This window comes from Oryctolagus cuniculus, chromosome 10 (genome assembly GCF_964237555.1).
Source record: "Oryctolagus cuniculus chromosome 10, mOryCun1.1, whole genome shotgun sequence".
Classification (NCBI taxonomy): domain Eukaryota; kingdom Metazoa; phylum Chordata; class Mammalia; order Lagomorpha; family Leporidae; genus Oryctolagus; species Oryctolagus cuniculus.
The window spans coordinates 101,725,834-101,753,407 of record NC_091441.1 but is presented as its reverse complement, the minus strand read 5'-3'; the positions used below and the strand labels follow the sequence as shown (position 1 = coordinate 101,753,407).

Sequence of the window (27,574 nt, the reverse complement as noted above, 5' to 3'; positions counted from 1 at the left end):
ATAAACAGTATAAAGGCCTGGTGACAAAGAAGCTGTTCAACTCCATCTGCTCTGGAATGGCTCCAGAGAAAGGTGGCACTCCCTAGGCTTATGGCTGTTACAAATCAACTTTCTCGTCTTCCCTATAAAGTTTTACATGTTTTCCATTTTTCTACATTCTTTCTTTGGCTGTGGGAGTGCAGGAAGGGTGAGGAGGTAGGGTAGAAAGAGAAGACTCAACTTCTGCTTTCAGAAAACCAACCAAAAAAAAACACAAGCAACTCCATTTTCAAATGTTTTGCTCTAGGATTTTTAAATTATTCTTTCCTGGTTGTAGAATATGGGTGTGTTCTATAATTAAGACCCCAAGTGAGGACAGGTGGCATAGTGGTTAAGACTCTGCTTGGGATACCTGCATTCCGTATTTGAGTACCTGGGTTTGAGTTCCAGCTCTGCTCCTAACTCCAGCCTGTTAATGCACACCCTGGGAGATAGCAGGTGATGGTTCAAGTAACTGGGTCCCTGTTACCTGTGTGGAAGACTTGGATTGGGTTCTTGGCTCCCAGCTTCAGCCTGGGCCATTGTGGGCATTTGGGGAGTGAATCAGCAGATCGGAGCTCTCTCAGTCTTTCTCTCTGCCTCTCAAATAAATAAAGAAGAAAAAGACTTCAGGTAGCCGGGGCCGCAGCTCACTAGGCTAATCCTCTGCCTTGCGGCGCCGGCACACTGGATTAGTCCCGGTCGGTTGGGGCACCGGATTCTGTCCCGGTTGCCCCTCTTCCAGGCCAGCTCTCTGCTGTGGCCCGGGAGTGCAGTGGAGGATGGCCCAGGTGCTTGGGCCCTGCACCCCATGGGAGACCAGGATAAGTACCTGGCTCCTGGCTTCGGATCAGTGCGGTGCGCCGGCCGCAGCGGCCATTGTGGGGTGAACCAACGGCAAAGGAAGACCTTTCTCTCTGTCTCTCTTTCTCACTGTCCACTCTGCCCGTCAAAAAATTAAAAAAAAAAAAAATTAAAAAAAAAAAGACTTCAGGTAGCAAAGAATCAAGAATTGCTTGAATAAGCCAAGGAAACCCCAATATACACTCAGCTGTTCTCCCATAAATCTCAGAAGTGAGCAGCAATAATAAAGAGTATCAGAAGGTTCCTTCAGGTGTGAAAACAATCCAAGGATCCTGGATCTATGGAAGAACTAGGCTCCTCATGAGGCTACTATGTAAAACAGGAATGTCTTGCCTTCCTCTGAACAGGGCGTGTTCAGAAAGCTCTCTACATGCACCAAACGCACATCTAACACCTTCTAATTTAATCAGACTTGATGAGGTTGAGAGCTTTGGAAGAGTGCCCAAACTTAGAACATGGAAATCATAAACCAAAATGAAGTACTCTTAGGGGTATTGAGATTTGCAAACCCCTCTCTTTGTGATCTAAAAATGGCATTGAAATAATTCCAGAAACTGACTAATGCTTATTACTCAAGCCCAATGTCAAGCGGAGGAGCCAGAGTCAGAGCTGAGGTCAGCATCAGTTATTTACATGAAAAACCTTGGGACACCTACCTTCCCCAAAGTCCGATTTAGAATTTTAGCTTCTCTAAAAACACGTGAACTTCTAAAACCAAGTGGTATTAATCTTCTCAAAAATCTACTGCTAATTAAAAAATCTCTTAGCACCAGAAGAAACATTCAACTAGGCCAATGGTTCCTAACATAAAATGGGATACTTCAAGGGATAGGGGGCACCAGTCTGTATAACAACCGGCATTGCGGAGATTTAAGAAAACCACTGGTGTGGACGGGAGGAGGCTTTCATACATAAAAAAGTAAAGTGTTGCCAGGTCTTCCCTAAAAATCAGTTTGCCTTTTTCTATGACAGCTCACATGTGGAATTAGTCAATGGATGGTTTCACTGGCAGTCTATGTGAACAACGGCCAGATGAGAGCAAACAATGGGCCTGGCTGAAAGCCAGAGCTTACTGCCTTTAGAAGTTGACCCTGCTGTCAGCCATAACCACTCGTGAACTCTCAGAGAATGTGTCTGAATGTGAGAAGGAAGAACTAAGTACTTTGACATTACTCAAGGTAAGCTTTGAGACTTTCTCACTTAGATGGCAAGGGCCTTAAGCTTATTGGGAAGCTGCAGCAACTACACAGACTGTAGGACAACAAATGCAAATTCTATTCTTTATTATACCTACAGACACACCATCATGTCACAAAGCCCATGTGTCTTGGATTTGAGAGGTGTGACCTGACAGAGATAGGTCCCCAAAAGGGAGAGTGGGGGGGCCGGGGCTGTAGCTCAGCGGGTCAACACCCTGGCCTAAAGTGCTGGCATCCCATACAGGCGCAGGTTCGAGACCTGGCTGCTCCACTTCCGATCCAGCTCTCTGCTATGGCCTGAGAAGGCAGTGGAGGATGGCGCAAGTCCTTGGACCCCTGCACCCGCGTGGGAGACCCAGAGGAAACTCCTGGCTCCTGGGTTCAGATTGGCACAGCTCCAGCCATCGCATCCAACTGGGGAGTGAACCAGCAGATAGGAGACCCCCTTCCTTTCTGCCTTTCCTTCTCTTTCGGTGTAACTCTGATTTCAAATAAATACATAAATCCTAAATTATTTTAACTAACATTACTGTCCCCTAGGGTGCCTATATCAGGAGACAGGAGCTAGAAATTGAACCCATGTACTGTGTTCTGGAAAGCAGGCATCTTAACTAGGCTAAATGCCAACCACAATATAGGTGTTTCTTTTTTTTTAGTTTTTAACAGTTTCAATATAGTTCATAGACAATACCACAGATGTTTTCTATACACATCTCTCATGCATCTTCTCAAACTACTGCTATCAAAATATCCTCAAAGAATTTTCTACATATGTCTATTTTAACAATAATCCCACTGTATTCTTGCTTTATAGCTCTGGCTATTTCCTTAGACTGAACTTCTGGATCATCAGGATCTGTATTATTTCTTTTTCTATTTCTAATATTCCATACAGGGTCAGTAAATTAATGAAACCGTAATACAACAGTCTTTTTCCAAAGGGATCAAAATCTAAATGAAAGCCATAATGAGGGGGGCCGGCCCTGTAGCATAGAAGGTAAAGCCTCCACCTTCAGTGCTGGCATCCCATATGGGCGCTGGTTCGGGTCCTGGCTGCTCCACTTCTGATCCAGTTCTCTGCTATGGCCTGGAAGAACAGTAGAAGATGGCCCAAGTCCTTGGGCCCCTGCACTCTTGTGGGAGACCCAGAGGAGGCTCCTGGCTCCTGGATTGGGATCAGCACAGCTCCAGCTGTTGCAGCCAACTGGGGAACGAACCAGTGGATGGGAGATCTTTCTCTGTTTAACTCTTTCAAATAAATAAATAAAATTAAAAAAAAAAAAAAAAAGCCATGAGGAAAAAATGGGGCAGAAGGAATAAAAAGAATTGCCTTATAGTATCCTTTTCATTCTTGTCTTCTAAGATGCTAGCTAGACGAATGCAACTGTAAATGCTTAGAAGAGTTAGAAGCAAATATAAGGGGCATTCAAAAAAGTTCATGGAAAATACATATTGTGAAAAAGCTATGCATAACTTTCAAAATCTTTTCTCACAAAAATAGACATCTTGTAATTAAATTTTGCAGGTTTTTTTTTTTTTTTTTTGACAGGCGGAGTGGACAGTGAGAGAGAGAGAGAAAGGTCTTCCTTTTTCCGTTGGTTCACCCCACAATGGCCGCTGCGGCCAGCGCACCGCACTGATCTGAAGCTAGGAGCCAGGTGCTTCTCCCAGTCTCCCACGCGGGTGCAGGGCCCAAGGACTTGGGCCATCCTCCACTGCACTCCCGGGCCACAGCAGAGAGCTGGCCTGGAAGAGGAGCAACCGGGACAGAATCCAGTGCCCCGGCTGGGACTATAACCCGGGGTGCTGGCACCACAGGAAGAGGATTAGCCTATTGAGCCATGGCGCCGGCCTTCCAGGTATTTTTTGAAGTGCCCTAGCTATCTAAGTCAAGTGGATCATTTTGACAGAAAGCTATGATGCAAAGGGATCCAAAGACTGACACCTCATATCTTTGATTTGTACTTCAGGGGATGGTTGGTTGGAAGACAACTCATTGGTTCTTTCTTCAAGTGCATCTAGACTGAAAGAAAACAAATGACTCTAGATTTTTTTCACTGAAATACAAGAAAAGGTAATGATACCAAGTCAGAGACAAAAGCCTAAGAAGCTGAGCTACAGCATGAATGTCCAGGTTGTCTTTAGCAGGAAACTTTATGACACAGACTTTTCCCCTTCGATACTTGTTTCTAGAAAAACTCTTACAGAACCTTCATACACTACTGATAGAAATGTCTGATGAAGTAGCTACTTTGAAAAACAAAAGCTTGACAATTTCTTTAAAAGGTAAACATAAATTTATCCTATGACTTAGCCAATTCTATTCCTAGGTATTTACCAAATGGAAATGGAAATACATGTCCATAGATGTACAACGCCAAGAGCAAATCCTAATCTTCTCACTTTGGATGAGAATGATATGTTAAGGTCGATTCACCAACTTCAACAAATGTACTACTCTGGTACCAGATGTTGATAGTGGGGAAAACTATGCATGTGTGGTGGGCGGATATTTGTGAACTTTGGAATCTCTATTCTACATTCAATTTACTTTATGATCAATTTTGATGTGCCAAAATGGAAGTAAATTGCTCTAAAAATAAAGCCTGTTATTAAAAAGGAATAAGACAAATACCTTTTCAGGCAAACAAAAGCTGAAAGAATTCATCATCAATATATCTGAAATACTAGAAATATTAAAAGAACATTCTCCAGGCGAGAGTTAAATGATTCCAGATGGAAATTCAACTCAACATGAAAAAATGAAGAGTGTTGGAAGTGGTAAATATGAGGATAAATATAGATCTCTGTTGCAAGTTTAAAAATTTTCTTTAACAGTTTAAATCAAAAAATAATCCTGTGGTTAATAAAATGTAAAAACAAAACATAGTAACAGAAGCACAATGCTTAAGAGGCAGCAAAATAAAAGTAGTTTCTTACGATGAGAGAAAAAGTAAATCATACTATAAGCAATTACAGAAAAGTGGTGTATTATATGATAACGGTCTATAATAAGATAAATATTTATAGTGCAAACTTTGGAAAAACAGTTCTCAAAGTTTTAGGTCTCAGGATCCCTTTACACTCAACAAACTGAGGATCCCCCAAAACTCTTATCTATATCTACATATATCAAAATTTTGGGGGGCTGGCCTTGGGGCTCAGCAAGTCAAGCTACCACTTGTCTTGCAGGAGTCCCATACTGGAATGCCAGTTTGGGTTCCTGCTGCTCTGCCTCCAATCCAGCTTCCTGCTAATATACCTAAGAAAGCAGAAGTACTTGGGCCCCTGTACCCACAGGGAAGAAGATGGAATTCTGAGCCCCGGCAGTTTGGCCCAGCCCTGGCTTTTGTGGCCATTTTGGGGAGTGAACCAGCAGACAGGGCTTTTTCTCTGTGTCTCTCCCTCTCTCTCTGTTGCTCTGCCTTTCAAATAAAAATTATTTTTCCTATTAGAAAAATTAAAACTAAGAAAAAATTAAATATTTATTCATCTATTTCTTAAAATAACATTAACAAACCTATTGTATGTTAATAACAATATATTTTTTGCGAAAAAGAACTATTTTCCAAAACTCAAGAAATGTGGTAAGAGTGGCATAGTTTTACATTCTGGAAATTTCCTTAAATGTTTTGCTTAACAGAATACAGCTGGAATCTCATTTCCTTCTGTATCTGATTATGTCACATATGCTCTGGAAAATTCCATAGTATACTTCTGAATGTATTACAATGACAAAGACATATAATGCCTTCGTATTAAAATAGTTTTGACCTTAAGACTTCTTTGAAAGGATCACTGAACTCCTAGAGGTCCGCACACTACACTTTGAGAACCACTGCCTTAGAATAAATAAGTTAAACAAAGAAGTATGAAGCCGACTGAAAAGAAAAATAAAATAGAATCCCTTTGAAAGGCAGAATTACACAGAGAGGAGAGGTAGAGAGAGAGAGAGGTCTTCCATCTGATGGTTCACTCCCCAATTGGCTGCAACGGCCAGAGCCAATCCGAAGCCAGGAGCCAGGAGCTTCTTCCAGGTCTCCCACGTGGGTGCAGGGGCCCAAGGACTTAGGCCATCTTCCACTGCTTTCCCAGGCCATAGCAGAGAGCTGGATCAGAAGAGGGGCAGCCAGGACTAGAACTGGCGCCCATATGGGATACCAGCACCCCAGGGCAGGGCATGAACCTGCTGCACCACAGCGCCAACCCCTCAACTAACAGTTTTTTGCCATCTATTTCCTTAACAACAATATAAAAAAATATTAACTTCAATTCTAACTTTGAACTTGCATTTTCAGATACATTATAAAGTTAGAATAAACAATTTTCCACTCAATTTTCATACCTTTTTCTTTTTTTTTTTACTGTTGTTACTACGAATTTCCTATCACTTTTTCTAGAATTCAGGCCAGGGGTTTAGCAATTATACCCTTGTCTATAATGTGTTCTTTCCTGTGCATGCACATCTTCAGGAAATGACCGTTGAATGAAAACAGTCGCAGTGTTCACTGCATTGCTAACTTTTTATTTTGCCAAGATATTAATTTAGAAAAAAAAAACCAGTAAGCAAAACATAACTATTGGGCCGGCGCCGTGGCTCAATAGGCTAACCCTCCGCCTTGCGGCGCCGGCACACCGGGTTCTAGTCCCAGTCGGGGCGCTGGATTCTGTCTCGGTTGCTCCTCTTCCAGGCCAGCTCTCTGCTATGGCCCGGGAGTGCAGTGGAGGATGGCCCAGGTGCTTGGGCCCGGCACCCGCATGGGAGACCAGGAGAAGCACCTGGCTATTGGCTTCGGATCAGCGCAATGCGCCAGCAGCAGCACGCCGGCCATTGGAGGGTGAACCAACGGCAAAAAGGAAGACCTTTCTCTCTGTCTCTCTCTCACTGTCCACTCTGCCTGTCAAAAACAAAAGAAAACAAACAAAAAAAACTATTTAGTCATCATTTTAAAATGACTATTTTGGGGCTGGTGCTGTGGCATACGTAGCAGTTGAAGGCACCACCCGGCATCCCATATGGGCACTGATTTGTATCCCAGCTGCTCCACTTCTAATCCACCTTCCTACTAGTGCGCCTGGGAAAACAGTCGAAGATGGTCCAAGTCCTATGGCCCCTGCATCCACTTGGGAGACCTGGAAGCTCCTGGATTCTGGCTTCAGATCAGCCCAGCTCCAGCCATCGTGGCCATCTGGGAATTCTGAGCTCTAGCAGCCTGGATGGATGGAAGATCTCTGTCTTTCCCTCTCTCTGTAACTTGACCTTTCAAATAAATCAAGACTATTTTAACTCCAAAAAATTAAGTTAAATAAAGGTCAGTTGTGTTAAATCAGGCTTTAAAAATACATTATCACTGTATTATTCTTTCTTCTCTCTTTTGCTGTGGAAAAATGCTCAGTAAAAAATGATCAAAGAAATGATAATACAGTCCTTGGAGCTTGGAACAAAACTTCCTAGGTTAGCAGGAGCTGAGACATAAAGGAAAGGCCTCAAAAGATTCTCATATTAAAAGCCCAATTCAGGGGCCGGCACTGTGGTGCAGCGGGTTAACGCCTTGGCCTGAAGCACCCACATCTCATATGGGCGCCAGTTCGAGACCTGGCTACTCCACTTCCAATCCAGCTCTCTGCTATGGCCTGGGAAAGCAGAAGATGGCCCAAGTCCTTGGGCCCTTGCACCCATGTGGGAGACCTGGAGGAAGCTCCTGGCTTCAGATCGGTGTAGCTCTGGACGTTGTGGCCAATTGGGGAGTGAACCATTGGATAGAAGACCTGTCTCTGTCTGTCTGTCTCTTTCTCCTCTGTCTGTGTAACTCTTTTAAATAAATAAAAATAAATCTTAAAAAAAAAAAAAAAGCCCAATTCAATGATCACCTTCTCTCCTAAGTTTTCTTTGATTTTCCCTTTTTCTTCCAAATGTTTATTATTTTAATTTTATTTGAAAGGCAGGGTGGGGGGTTCATCTGCTAGTTCACTTCCCAAAAGCCTACAACAAGTAGGGCCAGGTCAGACTAAAGCCAGGAGCCTGGATCTCATTCCATGTCTCCCATGTGAGTAGTAGGGACCCAAGTACTCTAGCTATTGTCTGCTGCCTCCTAGGCTGCGCATTGGCAGGAAAGTGGAGGTGGAAGCAGAGCCAGGTCTCAATCCCAGGCACTCCAACATGGGATGCAAGTGTCCCAGGTAGCATCTTAACAGCTGTACCAAATGCCAACCCCTTTGATTTCCTTTTACCATTGCATCTTCTCTCTAAACATCTCCAGCACTTAGTGTCAAAATCAAAATTTATCACTGAACCACATAATACTGTATAATTTTCTAACCATACCTTCTTCTAGCCCTTGAAAGCAGTAACTTTGCTTCATATTGCTTTTGCACTCCCAGGTCTGGGCACAGTACTGCTACTGAATATGAACTCAATGTCTGATAACGGAAATGTAAAAAAGAGTTGTATTAACCTCAGAGATATGTGATCTGAAATGTGGGTTTGGATCCCAAATCCGAGCTATTAGATTATGATCCAGGCATTGCCTTTTGGTTGTAGTTTCCAACATTCTAGTCTCCAAACACATATACCCAAGATAACAGGAGTGATCAGATATAACTTGATAAATATATTCATTTCTGGATGGCATGTATATGGTAAGACTTTATGGTAATATTTTACTTTTAGTCAGTCACAAACAATACTACCTGTTACATTAGTGTGTATGTGAACTGACAGGAACCTCATGGAATTTCACAATCTGATTTACCAGGTCTGGTATAGAGACTGAGATTCTGCATTCTGAAGAGAGGATGCTTGGTGCTTCTGGGTGCTACATCGTTCTAACTATTGCAGTATACTCACTGTGAAGCCCATGACTCCATGGATAACTTATCCAGGCCATCTCCACCAGAGAGCCTCTCTAAAGGGCAGATTATGTCACTGTTCAAAGGTTTCCCACCACCCAGAGAATGGAGGTTCAATTGTGTAGTATGACATATAGGCTGCCCTTTTACTTGGCCCCCATTTTTCAGCTTCTACTTTGTGCTTGGCTATTCTGATGAACTGATTTCTTAGCACAGACCTAGAACAAAGTTTTATTCCCTGGACATTACATAAGCCAACAGGGAGTTTTATGTCTATTCTCCATCTGCTCTGAAAGGCTTAACATAAAGACTAAATGTGATTAACACTTAAGTACTCATGAACTTGGTCTCTTGCCAAAGATAAGGTCTCTAACATGTTTTATAAACTTGGCCACAGAGTTCAGCTATATTGCTATATCAGAAATCTCCTCAATCCATTGTTTATTTTTCAAAAGACAGAACTAACATAGCAACAAACATCTGGAAAGAGGGAGTTTTTAGAATAATTATTTTACTGAAAAGGCAGATAATAAACTTGCACGTACACACACACAGCAACATCAAGGTCAATTTCCCATCCACGATTCATACCCCAAATGCCCACAACAGCCAGGGTTAGGGCATGCTGAAACCAGGAACTAGGAACTCAATCAGGTTTCCCATATGGGTGGCAGAGACCCAACTACTTTAGCCTATCACCTGCTGTCTCCCAAGGTAAACATTTGCAGGAAGCTGAAATTGGAACCCAAACTCAACACTGGCATGGCATGTGGGCATCCAAAGAGGCATCGTAACTATTATGCCAAACTTCTGCCTCTGTTTTTAAGCTTACAGATAATTTAAATAACAGTCCTGGGCATATTCCTAAATAATTCAAGAAAATCAGTGCAACTGGAATGAAGTGGTTAAGTGATTCAAGTTATTCATTTGAAATTCAGGAAGCTCTACATGGACCTAATTTTTTTTTTTTTTTTTTTTTTGACAGGTAGAGTGGACAGTGAGAGAGAGACAGAGAGAAAGGTCTTCCTTTGCCGTTGGTTCACCCTCCAATGGCCGCCGCGGCCGGCGTGCTGCGGCCAGCGCACCACGCTGATCCGGTGGCAGGAGCCAGGAGCCAGGTGCTTCTCCTGGTCTCCCATGGGGTGCAGGGCCCAAGCACCTGGGCCATCCTCCACTGCACTCCCTGGCCACAGCAGAGGGCTGGCCTGGAAGAGGGGCAACCGGGACAGAATCTGGCGCCCCGACTGGGACTAGAACCCGATGTGCCGGCGCTGCTAGGCGGAGGATTAGCCTAGTGAGCCGCGGCGCCGGCCTACATGGACCTAATTTAACTGTGTAACTTTTTGACAAATGTCACACACACAGTGGAGAAAAAAAAAATTTCATCTGAAAGTGAGTAAAATATAAAAGAAGATATTGATCCACTTCCTCCTTTAAATCTCTTTTATTCCAGCTCCTTTTTTCCTTCCCCTCTATAACCCCACTAACTTACTAAGTGCCTCTTCCTAGGGGAAAAAAATATGTTTATGTATACATACTGACTGACAAACACACACACACACACACACACACACATATATTCAGGTTTTAGAATATAGGGTTTTTAAGATACCTCATCCTTGGGGACAGTGAGCCCTGTTACAAGTGGAAAAGATAATGACTGTTCAATCATTTGAGTATTTTATTTATATGTAAAACTGATTTAAAGAGCCAAAAGACGCACCGGCACTGTGGCACAGCAGATAAAGGCAATGCCTGTAGCGCCAGTTCGCTGCTCTAATTCCAGTCCAGCTCTCTGCTATGCCCTGGGAAAGTGGCAGAGGATGGTCCAAGTGCTTGGGCTCCTGTGCCTGTGTGGGAGACTCGGAGGAAGCTCCTGGCTCCTGGTTTCAGATCGGCCCAGCTCCAGCCATTGTGGCCATTTGGGGACTTAACCAGCGGATGGAAGACACCCCCCCACCCCGCCACTGCCTCTGCCTTTCTATAACTCTGCTTTCAAATAAATAAACCTTACAAAAAAAAAAAAAAAGCCTAAAGAAATCATTGTTATATATGATTTACATGAACAAGAGGGAAAGACTTAGGATGAGTGAAGTTACAAAGCAGCACAAAAACTATGATTGCCTCAGGGCCTCTAATGTACTTTGCTCTTCAATTTTATTATTTTATTAGTACATCATAACCTGTTTTATGATTGTTTTAGTCAAATCTTTGTCCTATACACACCCACCAAGCAAGTAAGTAGATAGTATGCGTATGAATCCTTTAAATTCTTAAAAAAAACAAAACAAAACAAAAACAAAACAAAAAAACTTTCCACCTGTGGTTATGACATCCTATATGTGCAATAGTTTGTGTCCCAGCAGCTCCCTGCTAATATACTTGGGAAAACAGAAGACAGCCCAAGAGCTTGGATCCCTACTACCCTGTAGGGATCTGGATGAAGCTCCTGGCTCCTAAATTTTTTGAAACCCTAGTAAGCCACACTCACCTTCATGGGGTTTTCATCATATGTTGGGGTTCCCAGGTCCATCTCAGCTTCATGCTCAAGACTAGCATCATCGCCTGGGCTTTCCCAAGTAGGAGGATCCCACTGAGTCTGCCTAAAAGGAGGTAAGAATAGCTATGCTGTCATGGCTAGAAAACAGAGAACCCTAGCGTGGGTATCTCTGCTTATACATTCCTAAAATATAACATACAATGAGACTTAGAACAAACCAGCTCGAAACAAAAACAGTAATTAAAAAAAATAATCAACTCTATATGAAACAGAGAATTATTTTTGATATCGTCTAACCAGTAATAATTCTAGCCCAGAAACCTGCCCCCATCACTGGTCAGTCTTCCATATGAGTGGGCAATGATCTGACAATGTTGGTTGGGTGTGGTGCAACAAAACCAAGTTTCTTGTCTGCCACACTCAGTGACTTTAAATATCCTGTAAATAGGATTTAGCAAAGCATAAAAGTACAAGGAGTAGGTGCCTTCCTATGCCATCACTCTGCATGTAGACAGATCAACAGTGATTTTAACTAGGTAACTTATAACAAAATAAAATCACAACAAAATCCTCACAATACTTGAACATGTGAGAAGACTGCCTCTTGTTTTAGACGCCTTCTTGTTTGAAATTCTGTCCCTCTAGTTTAATGACTGACAGCATGGAAAAGATGTACAGTTAAAAAGTTTTGCTTTGGGCTGGCACCGTGGCTCAACAGCCTAATCCTCCACCTTGCAGCGCCGGCACACTGGGTTCTAGTCCCGGTCGGGGTGCCGGATTCTGTCCCGGTTGCCCCTCTTCCAGGCCAGCTCTCTGCTGTGGCCCAGGAAGGCAGTGGAGGATGGCCCAAGTGCTTGGGCCCTGCACCCCATGGGAGACCAGGATAAGTACCTGGCTCCTGCCATCGGATCAGCATGGTGCGCCGGCCGCGGCAGCCATTGGAGGGTGAACCAACGGCAAAGGAAGACCTTTCTGTCTCTCTCTCTCACTGTCCACTCTGCCAAAAAAAAAAAAAAAAAAAAAAAAAAAAACCAAAAAAAAACACCAAACTTTTGCCTCCTGCTTAAAATATTCTCAACTGACTGCAAAAACAAAGGGTGCTCAGCTGTGCTACCTTACTGCATGTTTACAGTTGTTTTGGAAAGAAACAAAGACTTTCTCTTTTGGAAAGGTAAATCTGCAGGGTAAAATGGAAGTAAGGACATTCATGTTTGGGAGTTTCAAGTTAGCTGTTCACAAAGAATGTCAAGATGCCAGTCACTCAAAACATAAAAAGGCTCAAAGGAGCTAGCAACTTATCTAGCAGGTCAACCCCACCATTACAGTCTTTTGGCTTTCCCTATCAGACCACTCTTTAGCCAGAAATATTAAAAGCACTTATTGTCAATTCTATACATAATTGTTAAAGAGGCTCCTCATCTCTGACCTACGGAACTATTAAAAAACAGGCTCAACATTTCTACTGTAATAAAAGAACTACAAGCAGCTTATGGCTTTATTAAGGAAACAGAATACATGCATATCAGAGATATATATATACACACACACATACAATTTTTTATTTTTGAAAGAATGATAGTATATTAAAAAAACTTCTCTTGGTAATGAAAAAACAAAGTCCTAGTTAAATTTGCAGACACTGGTGTTTAAATAACTAGCACATTCAGTCAGCAACATAATGGGGGCTTATTTTACAAAGACATTTTAATAGGAGTAAGGAAGGCCTTTCAAGGCAGAAAGCATAATAGGAAAACAACTGACTTGCGGAAATTCTAAATTCACATCACAAAAAAAACCATGTGTAATTATCCTTGATATGGAGATCTGATAATGGGACAGAAAACAGGCAGATGCCCCAAACAACTCATAAAAGACAAAATCTACAATAATCTAATGAGGATACTCAATCTCAATAACAAAAGAACTGAAAATAATTATCTATTAGACTTAAAAGATTTCAAAGAGTAAATAAGAACAAACAGATATGTATACTTTTTGTGGGAGTCTAAATTAGTGTAAGCTATTTTTTCCATATTAAGCAGAAAATATTCCGCAATTTAACAGGTGTATCTGTTTCATCCATCAATTATATTCCTAAAAATCTACCGGAAGTACTAAGATTAATATCTCTTGAGATGTCCAGGGTTAGAGTCACTTATAAAAGAAAGATTCATTCATCAAAGTGGGTTCAATAAAATCTGACATTACTGTAAAGTAGAGTAAGGGTTAGTAAACGTTTATTTATTTTTGACAGGCAGAGTTAGACAGTGAGAGAGAGAGACAGAGAGAAAGGTCTTCCTTCTGTTGGTTCACCCCCCAAATGACGGCAATGGCCAGCGTGCTGCACCGATTTGAAGCCAGGAGCCAGGTGCTTCCTCCTGGTCTCCCATGAGGGTGAAGGGCCCAAGCACTTGGGCCATCCTCCAACTGCCATCCCGGGCCACAGCAGAGAGCTGGACTGGAAGAGGAGCAACCGGGACAGGATCCAGCGTCCCAACCGGGACTAGAACCTGGGGTGCTGGCGCCACAGGCGGAGGATTAGCCTAGTGAGCCGCGGCACCAGCCAGTAAATGCTTCTGAAAGGACTAGACATTAAATATTTTTGGCTTTGTGGGGTATAAATTCTGTCACTATTCAACTATGCCATTGTAATACAAAAGCAGTCACAGACAATTTGGAAGCAAATAAATGTGATTATGTTATAATAAAACTTTATTTGCAAATATAAGTGGCCCATGGGCTAGGTTTGCCCACCTTGCAAAAAAAATATAAATAGACATTTAAGAACAATGTAATTCTAAATTAATATAAAATATATTAGCAAATAAAAGACTACAATTCATCAATCCTAACAATTTAAGATTATATAGTGGGGCTGCTGCTGTGGCATAGTGGGTAAAGCCGCCGCCTGCAGTGCCACATCCTATACTGGCACCGGTTTGATTCCTGGCTGCTCTACTTCCCGATCCAGCTCTCTGCTATGGCCTGGGAAAGCAGTAGAAGACGACTCAAGTGCTTGGGACCCTGCACCCAAGTGGGAGACCTGGAAGAAGCTCCTGGCACCTGACCTCAGATTGGCCCAGCTCCGGCCGCTGCAGCAATCTGGGGAGTGAACCAGTGGATGGAAGACCTCTCTTTCTCTGCTTCTGTGTCTAACTCCGCTTTTCAAATAAATAAATAAATCTTTAAACAAAGTTCTTAGAAAAACAGATTATAGTGATGAGTGTACAACACACACAGAGAAGCACATATAGTCACCTAAAGCTATCTGTTGAAAAACATACACAAAAAATGTTAAATTAATTATTTGTGGGTAGTAGAGTTTCTGGTATTTACACTTCTTTAATATTCTCCTATTGTATTTGTTTTAAACAATAAGCATGAACAATTTTTGTCACAACTACTTATTTTTAATTTGGAAAAAAAGTGCTATTACCAAGAGTTCTAAGGAAAAAAACCAGTCTTTTATATATACCAGCAATTGTCAAACTACTAACTTTCTGTAAATATAGTTATGATAAGAGCCCAGTCTAAATTATTCATTTGCTGGCCTATAACAAGAAAAGTTTCTTGTAACCCCTATATTAGATGATGGCATTATGAATTTAAAAACTCTTAAGTTTTCTTCAGAAGCATCTTGCAGATTTATCAAAATCTAAAATCTGACACATATTTAAAATCTGATTCCAGAAATCCAGTAACCATCAAGAATAGTGGAAAGCCAATGAAAAAAAGTCTACAAGTGTAAAGCTCCACTACAGTAAACATTTCTCTGACCAAGTAAAAGCAGAGCTGGGGATGCCCACAGGCCCTTCTTACCTTGTGATCACATGGTAGTAATAAATTTTCCCTTCTGGATCTCGGGCTGTCTTCCAGTTGGGAGGTAATACAATGGTTTTTGGTTTGGGAGGAGAGGGAGGTGGCAGATCCAGGAGATTATTTGTCACAACCATTTCAGGCTACAAAGAAAACACACGTTTTTGATCAATGACATCTTTATCTGGCTGGATAGGACAAAATAGACCACTCTTAAGCAATGTGCAAAAATATAAATCTCCTTTTTTAAAAAGGATACAATCTGGGAAATGATTAAAGACACTATCTCTATATATGTATAATTTTAGAGATTACCAGAAAATTGAGAAGCCAGTGGATTAAGCTGTTGCTTCTCCTTGAACCTGGCTACTACATAGCAGAAGATGGCCAAAGTACTTGGGTCCCTGCCATCAATGCAAGAGATCAGGATAGAGTTCCTGGCTCCTGGCTTCAGCCTGACCGCAGCCCAGTACAACTTTGTGGTTACTGCAGTCATTTGGGGGTGAACCAGTGGATGGAAGCTCTGTCTGATGCTCTGCCTTTCAAGTAAATAATTTAATAAACAGTTTTTTTTTTAAAGATTCTGGAAAATATTAAAACCTCAAAATCAATGGTCTGAATTGTGTCTCTTCAATATTCATATTGAAGCCCTAACCCCACTATGATTATATCTGAAGATGAGACCTTTAAAGAAGTAATTAAGGTTAAATGAGGACATAAATATGGGGACCTAATCCAATAGGACTGGTATCCATATAAAGGAAAGAGACAAGGCAAGACCCATGAAGGTAAGCTCACACAGCAAAGACCCTGTGAGGACACAGTAAGACAGCCTTCTGCAAGGCAAGGAAAGAAGCCACAGAAGAAACCAACCCTGCTGACACCTTGTTCATGGACTCCCAAGCTCCAAAACTGAAAAAAATTAACTTCTGTGGTTTATGCCTTTATTTTTAACCATTTGATAAATTATTTAAATGCAGGCACACATTCTTTATACTGTTCTAGGATCTGTCAGCAGTCTCATCATCCTCTCCCCATCCTCCGCTCACCCTACTTCCCTCTCACAGCTTGCTTGAACCACTACACTCCAGAGTAGTTTATCATGAGGCTATGGACATGCTACAACAAAAATGGATCAATGCATCCATTTAACAATAAGAAATTATTTTTGAAAGAAATGCCTGGGGCTAGCACTGTGGTGCAGCAGGCTAACGTCCTGGCCTGCAGCCAGTTCGAGACCTAGCTGCTCCACTTCTGATCCAGGTCTCTACTATGGCCTGGGAGAGCAATGGAAGATGACCCAACTCCTTGGGCCCCTACACCCATGTGGGAGACCCGGAGGAAGCTCCTGGCTCCTGGCTTCGGATGGGCACAGCTCCGGCCATTGCAGCCAATTGGGGGGTGAACCATCAGATGGAAGACCAACCTCTCTCTCTCTCTCTCTCTCTCTCTCTCTCTCTGCGTAAGTCTGACTTTCAAATAAATAAATAAATCTTTAAAAAAAAAATGCCTGTGTCTATCAGTTTTGCTACAAATACGGTGTTTCTGTGAAACTTTGTTTTAAATGCTTGTCAAACAAATCAGTAAGAATTATGTACTAGTAAGAAGAAGAAAAAAAGGAATTATATTAGCACAGTTAAATGATTTTGTGACTATTTTCAAATTTACCTTTATGGGTAAAGTTAAACATCTTTTGATCTGATTACTATTTGTAGCCCTTGCCTATTTTCCTTCTAGACTATGGTCTTTTTGCTTTTTGTTGAACTCTTTATTTAGTGGAATTATTAAGTCTTTGATTACAATGTAAATTTTAAAAATGTTATCTCAAAAAAATCAAGTTAGGGAAAAATGCACAAATTATTCTATTTTGTGTCTCGCTTGATAGTTTGTACCATTAAATATCTTACGTAATGTATCATGCACTTAGTAAAGACTTTACCAAAAATTTTTATTAATTTATTTTTATTTACTTGAAAGGCAGAGAAACAGAAATTTTCCATCCATTGGTTCACTCCCCAAATGCTTCCAACAGTCAGGGCTAGGACAGGCTGAAGCTGCGAGTCAGGAACTCAATCAGGCTCTCTCATGTACTTAAGCTATCATCCGATGGCTCTGAGGAGGCACATTATCAGGAAGCTAGAATTGGAAGTAGAGCCAGGACGTCAATAAGGAACTTGGGTATCCTAAACAGATGTTAATGGCTGCAAGGGCTTTTAAATTTGAACAAAAGAAGATAACTTACTATACTCATGCAAGAGCTTTATCATATTTTAAAATCTCAAAGCAAGGTTCAATAAATTATTTTACTAAGCTATAATTATATCAACACTGCAAGTTGATAAACTGTTGGCTCATTTTTGCTAAACATTATTTTCCCATGCTTTTAAAGACATATTACAGTATATCCCTAATAAACACATGATTTCATCATAGTATTTACATGCACAATCCAAAATGTACACAATAATCAATTTAAGACAATTCTTTGGGAATGTTGTAACACTCTTAGTAGTTATCATAAAAATTAGTCATATACCACAAATTTATTTTTAGAATTCAATAGTACACCATACCTGTCAGAAGAGTAAGTTTACTTTAGTGAAAAACATTAGAAGAACAAGAGTTGAGTATGTTGGGCTGGCTCTGTGGCGTAAAAAGAAGGTTAAGCCTCCACCTGCAATGCTGGCATCCCGTATGGGTGCTGGTTCATGTCCCAGTTGCTCCACTTCCGATCTAGCTTCCTGTTAATATGCCTAGGAAAGTGGCAGAGCCTAGCCCAAGTGCTTGGGTCCCTGCAACCAGGTTGGAGACCCGAAGAAGCTCCTGGCTTTGGACAAGCCCAGCCCCCGGCCACTGTGGCCATTTAGGGAGTGAACCAGCAGATGCAAGATCTTGCTCCGTCTCTCCCTCTCTAACTCTGCCTTTCAAATAAAATTGGCTTTCCACTATTCTTGATAGCTACTAGATTTACAGAATCACACCTTAAATATACATCAGATTTTAGACATTTGTTCCTTTTTAATCTGCAAGGTGCTTCTGGAGAAAACTTAAAATGAGTCTTTAAAATTTGTAATGGCTTCATCTAATACAGGGGTCACAAGAAAATCTCCTGTAACAGGCCAGCAAATGAATAATTTAGACTGGTCTCTTATCGTAACTGTCTTTACAGAAGGAGGCAGGCAGTACGTTAGATTTTGGTCCATAGACCACAGTTTGACGATTCTTGATATATGTAAAAGAGTAATTTTTTTTCTTAGAACTTTTTTGATAATAGCACTTTTCTTCCAAATTAAAAATAAGCAGAGAAGAGAGAAAGAGAGGGGGAGTCAATCCTCCATTAACTGGTTCACTCCTCAAATGGCAACAATAGCTGGGGCTGGGCCAAGCAGAAGCCAGGAACCAGGAGCTTCTTCCAGGTCTCTTGTGTAGCAGGGAGCTGGATTGGAAGTGAAACAGCCAGGACTTGAACTAGCACCTATATGGGATCCTGGCACTGCAGGTAGAGGCTTAACCCTCTATGTCACAGTGCTGGCCCCAATATTCTAAATTGTTAATTTGATCATGTTACTCTCCTACTTAAGTCTTCCAGTTGCTTCTCATATCAGCCTCTTCTTTCCTATTTTATCCAAAAACAACACTTCATCAAGATTTCATCATATGCTTCTACAATTATTATTGAACAGCAACAGATTATCTCTATAGTATACACTTTGTATAACATGTATAGTGAGGACATCATTTAATTCAATACCTCCAACCTATGATATCTACTATAGTATAGTACTCAGTAAATACTAGTGGATAGCTAGTCTAGAAAATGAATTAAAAATTTTATAGTGGCTGGCATTGTGGCATAGTGGGTTAAGCTATCCTTGCAATGCTGGCCCATATGGGTTTCAGTTAAGTCTCACGGGCTCCACTTCCAATCCAGCTCTCTGCTAATGCACTTGGGAAAGCAGTTGAAGATGGCCCAAGTGCCTAGGGCCCTGTAGCACGTGGGAGACCCAGATGAAACTCCTGACTTCAATCCAGCCCAGACCTGACCGTTGTGGCCATTTACGCAGTGAACCAGTGGATGGAAGATCTCTCTGTAATTTGACTTTTAAATAACTAAATCTTAAACTATCAAAGTACAACATCATTCAAGGTAAATAACAAAAAGGATCCTAGGAGCAAAGCACGTTTCAATAAACAGCCACAAAAGCAACAGAACTAAAAAAAAATTGACAGAATGGTTGAGCACATGCACTCAGGATGCTCAGGTAAAAACACTGCGTATGTAAGCTTAAAAAAAATAAGGAACAGAGAACAGAGTGAAAACAACAAAAATAAAAACCAAATCAAAACAAAAGACAAATTACACAGTCAATGAGAATTAATAACTGAAATACTTCTTACTGGCTGTAAGGGCTGAGGTTGCCCTGGTGCAACTATTGCAGTCACAGCTGCAGCTGGCTGTACCACAACTCCTTGCGGGTGAGCTGTGAAAATCTGTTGTCCCTGGATGTACTGAAGACTTGGCTGGGCATAACTCTAGAAGATAAAATCAAGAAATTAGTAACTTATACTTCTCTAGTTCTAATAAAGCAGTAATCCACTTCCAAGCTGACCACAATCTTACTGGAAGATAAACCCATAAATTTTTAATCTTTGAGTGTGTAGGTATGAATATAAAGGTATAAAATATCCTTTGCTTCAAAGAGAAAAGTTTTTCTTTTGATACGAAAAAACAGCTCCATGCTGATGTTTTCAGGAAGCCTTTTTGCTATCAACTAGTAATAATTTATAGACTGTTCTCAACAGAAAAGGTCAAAGGGATTGATTCATAGTAGAGAAAGTAAGAAGATGATCAAATTTTAAACTAGTTTTTAGCTTTTTAGTTTTTGTTGCAGCCATTTAGGGAGTGAACCAACAGATAGAAGACCTCTCTAGCTCTTTCAAATTAATATATAAAATCAAGCTTTAAAAAACAGTGGAGATTTATGGGATACTATCAAATGACCCAACATACAGGTCTTAGGAGTTCCTGAAGGGGTAGAAAGAGAAAATGAATTAGAAGGCCTTTTTAGTGAAATAATTACCAAAACCTTTCCTAATCTGCAAAAAGAAAGGGACATCCAAGTACAAGAAGCACATAGAGGCTGGCGCTATGGCTCACCAGGCTAATCCTCCACCTGCGGCGCTGGTACCCCGGGTTCTAGTCCCGGTTGTGGCGCCAGATTCTGTCCCGGTTGCTCCTCTTTCAGTCCAACTCTCTGCTGTGGCCCGGGAGTGCAGTGGAGGATGGCCAAAGTGCTTGGGCCCTGCACCTGCATGGGAGACCAGGAGGAAGCACCTGGCTCCTGGTTTCAGATTGGCGAAGCACCGGCCGTACCGGCCATTTGTGGGGTGAACCAACAGAAGGAACACCTTTCTAACTCTGCGTGTCAAAAAAAAAAAAAAAGAAAAAAACAAAACAAAACATAGAACTCCTAACAGACATGACCAGAAAAGATCTTCACCACTACTCATTGTAGTCAAATTCTCCACAGTAAAAAAAAAAAAAAAAAAAATGTGCATGAGAGAAATCCAAGAATACTTTCAGAGAATTTCCAATTAGACTCACAGCTGACTTCTCATCAGAAAACTTACAAGCTAGGAGAGAATGGCAAAATATATTCCAAGTCTTAAGGAAGGAAAAAAACTGTCAACCCAGAATACTGTACCTTGCAAAGCTCTCATTCATGATTGAAGGTAAAATAAAGACCTTCCATAACAAATAAGTAATGCAAAGAAATTTGTTCAGCCTTAGAAAAGATGCTTAAGGATGTGCTACACACAGAAACATGGTCATCACTGTGAAAGAAGGTGAAGGCAGAAAATCTCCCAGTAAAAATACAAAGAAAATCCAAAGTAAACAATAGGAATATTTATGGGAAAATGGCAGGGCAAAGTCATTACATATCAATAGTCACCTTAAATGTAAATGGCTTCAACTCTCCAGTTAAAAGATACAGACTGGCTGAATGGATTAAACAACAAATCCCATCTACAAACACATCTCAACAACAAAGAAACATGCAGACTGAAAGTGAAAGGATGAGGAAAGACATACTATGCTAACAGAAACCCGAAAAAGAGCTGGTGTAGCCATCCTAGTATCAGACAAAACAGATTTTAACACAAAAACTGTTAAGAGACAAAGAAGGGCATTATGTGATGATTAATGGATTAATTCAACAGGAAGATGTGACTATAATAAATGTATATGCACTTAATTACAAGGGAATCTGTAAGAGTGAAACTGATACTTTGAGATGCGATGACTTTGAACAGCCCTTGTCTTGACTGTTGAGGAATTTTTTTTTTTTAATACTATTTGTTGAACTCCTTACTTAGTACAGAGTTCACCTTTAGTGTATAAAGTTAATTGCAAATATATTTTAGTAAAAAATAAGAATAAGAATAGGAATAGGAGAGGGAGGAAGTGGAAGGGATGGAGTGTGACTTGAGGGTGGGTATGGTGGGAAGAATCACTGTATTCCTAAAGTTGTATTTATGAAATGCATGAAGTTTGTATGCCTAAAATAAAAGGTTTCTGGGGAAAGAAGATAAAACTTCTCAAGAAGTAGGTACTATGGCTAAGACTGAAATCTATACTGTGCAATTATTTCTCAACTACTAAAAACTTGTTCTAAGAAGACTGGTCTAAACTGGCTAATGTAGCAATCTAGTTTCTCAATGAGTAATTTTTGAGAGGACACAGGAAACAGGAGAAGAAATAAAATTAAATACTTGATTAGTTATCCTGGGACAACTTAATCTACATAGGTAATAAACCAGACCCAATGTTAACTATTAAGACAGAATTATCAGAATAATATCACAAAGCAAGAGAGGAAAATAAATACTCATCTATAGATTTCAATATAAGACAGGAAATCTATGTAACATCAAAGATTTTATAAAAACAAATACTCTTATCTTTCACTTAAGTACTGTCTTAAAATCTGTGAACTGGTTTAACAAAAACACTTTTTAACACCTGACGTTTATCCAAATAATATTTGATCATAAGTCAGTAAAAATGGTGATAGTAGCAGTAAAGCTGATCAGATAAATAAATCTTTAAAAAGGGGGTGGTGGTGAAATTGTGGAGCAGCGGATTAAGCTGCCTTCTACAATGCCATTAACCTATGTGGGGGCCTATTCGAGTCCAGGCTGCCCCACTTCCCATCCAGCACCCTATTAATGTGTCTGGGAAAGCAGTAGACAATGACCCAAGTGGCTTGGGCCCCTGTCACCCATGTGGCAAACTTGGATGAAGTTCCTGGCTCCTGGCTTCGGCCTGGCCCAGGCCCAACCATTGCAGCCATTTGGAGAATGAATCAGTGGATAGAAGGGCGATCAATCTCCCTCTCTCTCTCTCTCTTTCTCTTTCTCTCTCTCTCTGAAACTACCTTTCAGGTAAAAAAATAAATCTTTAACAATAAATAAAGTACTAATTAGTTTTATGTAAACCAAAAAGGAGGAAAAAATTTGCAATCCAACTAGAACAATGCAAGCTGTACACACCTGTGAAATATATATGCCAGTTAAAACTGTATGCTAGGAGCTGGTGCCATGGCTCACTAGGCTAATCCTCCGCCTTGCGGCACCGGCACACGGGGTTCTAGTCCCAGTCGGGGCGCTGGATTCTGCCCCGGTTGCCCCCCTTCCAGGCCAGCTCTCTGCTGTGGCCAGGGAGTGCAGTGGAGGATGGCCCAAGTACTTGGGCCCTGCACCCCATGGGAGACCAGGAGAAGCACCTGGCTCCTGCCATCGGATCAGCGTGGTGCGCCGGCCGTGGTGGCCATTGGAGGGTGAAGCAACAGCAAAGGAAGACCTTTCTCTGTCTCTCTCACTGTCCACTCTGTCAAAAAATTAAAAAAAAAAAACCAACTGTATGCTAGGGAAAAGTCTGTAGGACACTGGCTTCCAACTTCCAAATAACTTGATACTACACAAAAGCTAATTTCTGAAATATAAACCCAACTAGAAACATATTAATCCAACTAGGAACATATTAAATAGAAACACATCTCAATGTAGACAGTAAGAAAAAACTAAGAGTAGCATGTTGTAGAGATAAATTTGTACTTCATTATATTTGTAAGACTTTATAACAGGAAATATATATCTAAGCACTCAATTTTTTGAGATGTGATTTAGTACAATTTTATAAGAATAGGTTGCTCATTAATGTCCTAAGACCACCATAAATCACATGATCTCCATTAAAATTCAGGTTTTGGGGCAAGTACTGTGGCACAGAGGTTAAGCTGCAGCTTGGGCTATGTCCATTCCATATGAGAGTGCTTACTTTAGTTCAACAGCTCCATGCTTCCTATCTAGCTTCCTGCTTAAGCTTCTGGGAGGCAGCAGATAATGGTCCAAGTACTTGTCCTCCTGGCTTTGGTTTCACCAACCCAAGATGTTACAGCTACTGGGGGAGTGAACCAGCAGATAGAAGATCTGTTTTTCCCCATCATTCTGCCTTTCAAACAAATAAATCTTCAAGAATAAACTTGAGGAGCTGGCACTGTGGCATTCAGGTAAAGTCACTGCCTGCAATGCCAGCATCCAATATGGGCACCAGTTAAAGTACCAGCTGCTCCACCTCTGATCCAGCTCCCTGCTTATGTGCTTGGGAAAGTAGCTGATGACGACCCAAGTCTTTGGACCCCTGCACCCACATAGGAGATCCAGAAGAAGCTCCAGGCTCCTGGCTTCATATTGACCCAGCTCCAGCCATGCGGACATTTGGGGAGTGTACTAGCAGATGGAAATTTCTGTCTCTGCCTCTCAAATAACTAAACAAATCTTCTAAAAAATTCACATTACTGTATTTCCTTTAAAAAAATTTGCGTTTTTACGATTAATATGTGGTTGTCGTATGAAAAAGTCACTTCCTGGGCTGGTGCTGTGGCGCAGTGGGTTAATGCCCTGGCCTGAAGCGCCAGCATCCCATATGGGTGCCGGTTCGAGACCCAGCTGCTCCAGTTCCTGTCCAGCTCTCTGCTGGGGCCCGGGAAAGCAGCAGAAGATGGCCCAGGTCCTTGGGCCCTTGCACCCATGTGGGAGACCTGGAGGAGGCTCCTGGCTCCGGATCGGCACAGCTCCAGCCGTTGCAGCCAATTGGGGAGTGAACCATCAGATGGAAGACCTCTCTCTCTAAGTAACTCTTTCAAATAAATAAATAAATCTTTAAAAAAAAGAAAAAGTCACCTCCTGATAACACATTTATTCCAAGTGTCAAAGATACCAACTATATAAACACATAAATTTCTATTATATCTTGCTATATATTATTTCATCATCAAGGCTGTCACAGCTCAGTAACTCATGCTGGCATAACTGATACTAGGCTTCAAAAACACAAACCTCAAAATCTCATTCTGGAGGCCAGATCTTTGGGCCAATCACCAGATGGATGAATCTGACCAAGTTATATGAAGGCACTTCAAAAAGTTTGTGGAAAAATAGAAATAAAGGGACCAACACTGTGGCTCAGTAGGTTAATCCTCCGCCTGTGGTGCCAGCATCCCATATGGATGCCAGTTCTAGTCCCAGCTGATCCTTTTCTGATCCAGCTCTCTGCTATGAGAAAGCAGTAGAAGATGGCCCAAGCACTTGGGCTCCTGCACCCACACTGGAGACCTGGAAGAAGCTCCTGCCTGGCTCCTAGCTTAAGACTGGCTCAGCTCTGGCCATTGAGGCCATTTGAGGAGTGAACCAGCAGATGGAAGACCTTTATCTTGGTCTCTCCCTCTCACTGTTTGTAACTCCACCTTTCAAATAAATAAAATATTTTAAAAAACAGTATTAAAAGACAAGTTTATTTTGGTACAAAGAAACTTTCTGAAATCCATGTAAAATTTTTTCATAACATGCATTTTCCATGAACTTTTTAAAGAAAATGAATTTATTTGTTAATTTGAAAGGCAAACCAATAGAGAGGGGGATAAAGAAAAAGACAAACATTCCATCCCTTGATTCAGTCACAAATGGCTACAACAGCCAGGCTGAAGCCAGGAGTCAGGAATTCCATCATAGTTTCCTACGTGGGTGGCATAGACCCAAGTACTTGGGCCATCTTCCACTGCTTTCCCAGATGCATTAGCAAGATGCTCGATTGGAGGTGGACTAGCTGGGCCTTTAACTGGCACTCTGATATGGGATGCTAGCATCACCCTTGGTGACTTAACCCAGTATGCCACAACAATGGCCCCTCTATCACCTGTTAATACTCATTTATCGTATGCAAATCTCAACTACTCTGAAGCATTCTACTTAATCTGAAGGTGAGAAAACTAAGACTAAAGAATTTAAGTGTCTGACACCAAGACATACATAAATGATGGGCCAGAACTTAAAAATATGCTGGGGCCGGTGCCGTGGCTCACTTGGTTAATCCTCCGCCTGCGGCGCCAGCATCCCATACGGGCGCCGGGTTCTAGTCCTGCTTGCTCCTCTTCCAGTCCAGCTCTCTGCTGTGGCCTGGGAGGGCAGTGGAGGATGGCCCAAGTCCTTGGGCCCCTTCACCCACATGGGAGACCAGAGAGAAGCACTTGGCTCCTAGATTCAGATTGGTGCAGTGCTGGCCATAGCGGCCAGTTGAGGAGTGAACCAACAGAAGGAAGACCTTTCTCTCTCTCTCTCTGTCTATAACTCTACCTGCCAAATAAATTTTTAAAAAATGCTAAAAATATGCTCTATGCTTTTCATTACTCAAAGCCCCAAATTATCTCTGGTCAACTAATATAGAGATGGGAAAGGAGGACGGTCTTAAACATATGCAAAATGGATGAGGCAGGTCAATAAAAATTACTTGGTAGGAACTGATGCAAAGACTAGAATCAGGGGCCGGAGCTGTGGTGCAGCGAGTTAACATCCTGGCCTGAAGCACTAGCATCCCATATAGGCGCCGGATCTAGTCCCGGCTGCTCCTCTTCCGATCCTGCTCTCTGCTATGGCCTGGGAAAGCAGTAGAAGATGGCCCAGGTCCTTGGGCCCCTGCACCTGCAAGGGAGACCTGGAAGAAGCTCCTGGCTTCAGATTGGCGCAGCTCCGGGCATTGTGACCAGTTGGGGAGTGAACCATCGGAGAGAAGACCTTCTCTCTCTCTGCCTCTCCTCTCTCTGTGTAACTCTGACTTTCAAATAATAAATAAAATAAATCTTTAAAAAAAAAAAAGAATAACCATTTAACACAGTGAGTGCTCCACTGTGGAATCTTAAATCTATTTTCTATTGCTGTAGACTTTAATACATATAAGGATACATTTCAGAAATAGGACTGGGACAGAAGTAAACCATTTATTGTATCCATGATACATATTCTCAGGGAAGAACTTAAAACTAATGGCTTGGTCTAAGATTATAGCAACACACAGCAGAACAAATTAGGACCTAAGTAACTATCTTAAAATTCCTAAAACATTGTGCTGCAGGCAGAATTAAACGTATCAAAAAATATTAAGAAAACTCCCATTTGATGACTAATAATGCCCATTTTCTTTCTAGCCTTATTTAGCTATATAACATTCATTTTAAGCCAAATATTTAATACTAGCAAAAAACTCACAAAACTATAATATTCAATGTTGGGGCCAGTGCTGCAGCACAGGTTAAGCTGTTGTCCATAACACCAGCAGTCCATATGAGCCCAGGTTGGTTTCTGGCTGCTCTACTTTTAATCCAGCTCCCTGCTAATGAGCCTGGGAAAGTAGCAGAAAGAGGACCCAAATGTCTGGGCACCTGCACCCATGTGGGAGAAATGGAAGAAGCCCCTGGCTCCTGGCTTCAGCCTGGCCCAACCCCAGCCATTGTTTGGGAAGTAAACCAGTAGATGGAAAGACCTCTCTCTGTCTCTCCCTAACTCTTTCAAGTGAATAAAATAAATCTTAAAAAAAAAAAAAAAAAAAAAAAGGATTTTCAATACAATGCCAGGAACAGGAATGAAAAAGAACTTCTCATTTGAGTGATTACAATAGGAAAATGGATAAACGATTAGCAGTCTCTCCAGTCTCTCTCCTACCATAATAAGACCCTGTTGCCTCTAAGGCAGGAGCCAGGTGCTTCTCCTGGTCTCCCATGGGGTGCAGGGCCCAAGCACTTGGGCCATCCTCCACTGCACTCCCTGGCCACAGCAGAGAGCTGGCCTGGAAGAGGGGCAACCGGGAAAGAATCTGGTGCCCCGACCGGGACTAGAACCCAGTGTGCCAGCGCCGCTAGGTGGAGGATTAGCCTATTGAGCCTCGGCGCTGGCCCACCTTATCATCTTAAAAAAGAAAAAAATTGTGTCAGAA

The 27,574-nt window shown here is 41.6% G+C and overlaps 1 protein-coding gene across 7 annotated transcripts in view; it reads right to left on the bottom strand.

Annotated features, from left to right (window-relative positions):
- The window catches only part of SETD2 (SET domain containing 2, histone lysine methyltransferase), a 117,385-nt gene that overhangs the window by 4,463 nt on the left and 85,348 nt on the right, over positions 1–27,574 (bottom strand). For 6 of the 7 annotated variants that reach the window (XM_051852507.2, XM_070050926.1, XM_051852508.2 and 3 more), the window contains 3 exons: positions 19,645–19,779; positions 15,250–15,389; positions 11,422–11,533 (listed from right to left, as the gene is read on the bottom strand). In XM_051852507.2, coding sequence (XP_051708467.1) covers positions 11,422–11,533; positions 15,250–15,389; positions 19,645–19,779 — 387 coding nt within the window. Of the gene's footprint in view, positions 1–11,421; positions 11,534–15,249; positions 15,390–17,216; positions 17,383–19,644; positions 19,780–27,574 lie in introns of those variants that run through there. The other variant, XR_007921932.2, reaches the window with a different exon arrangement.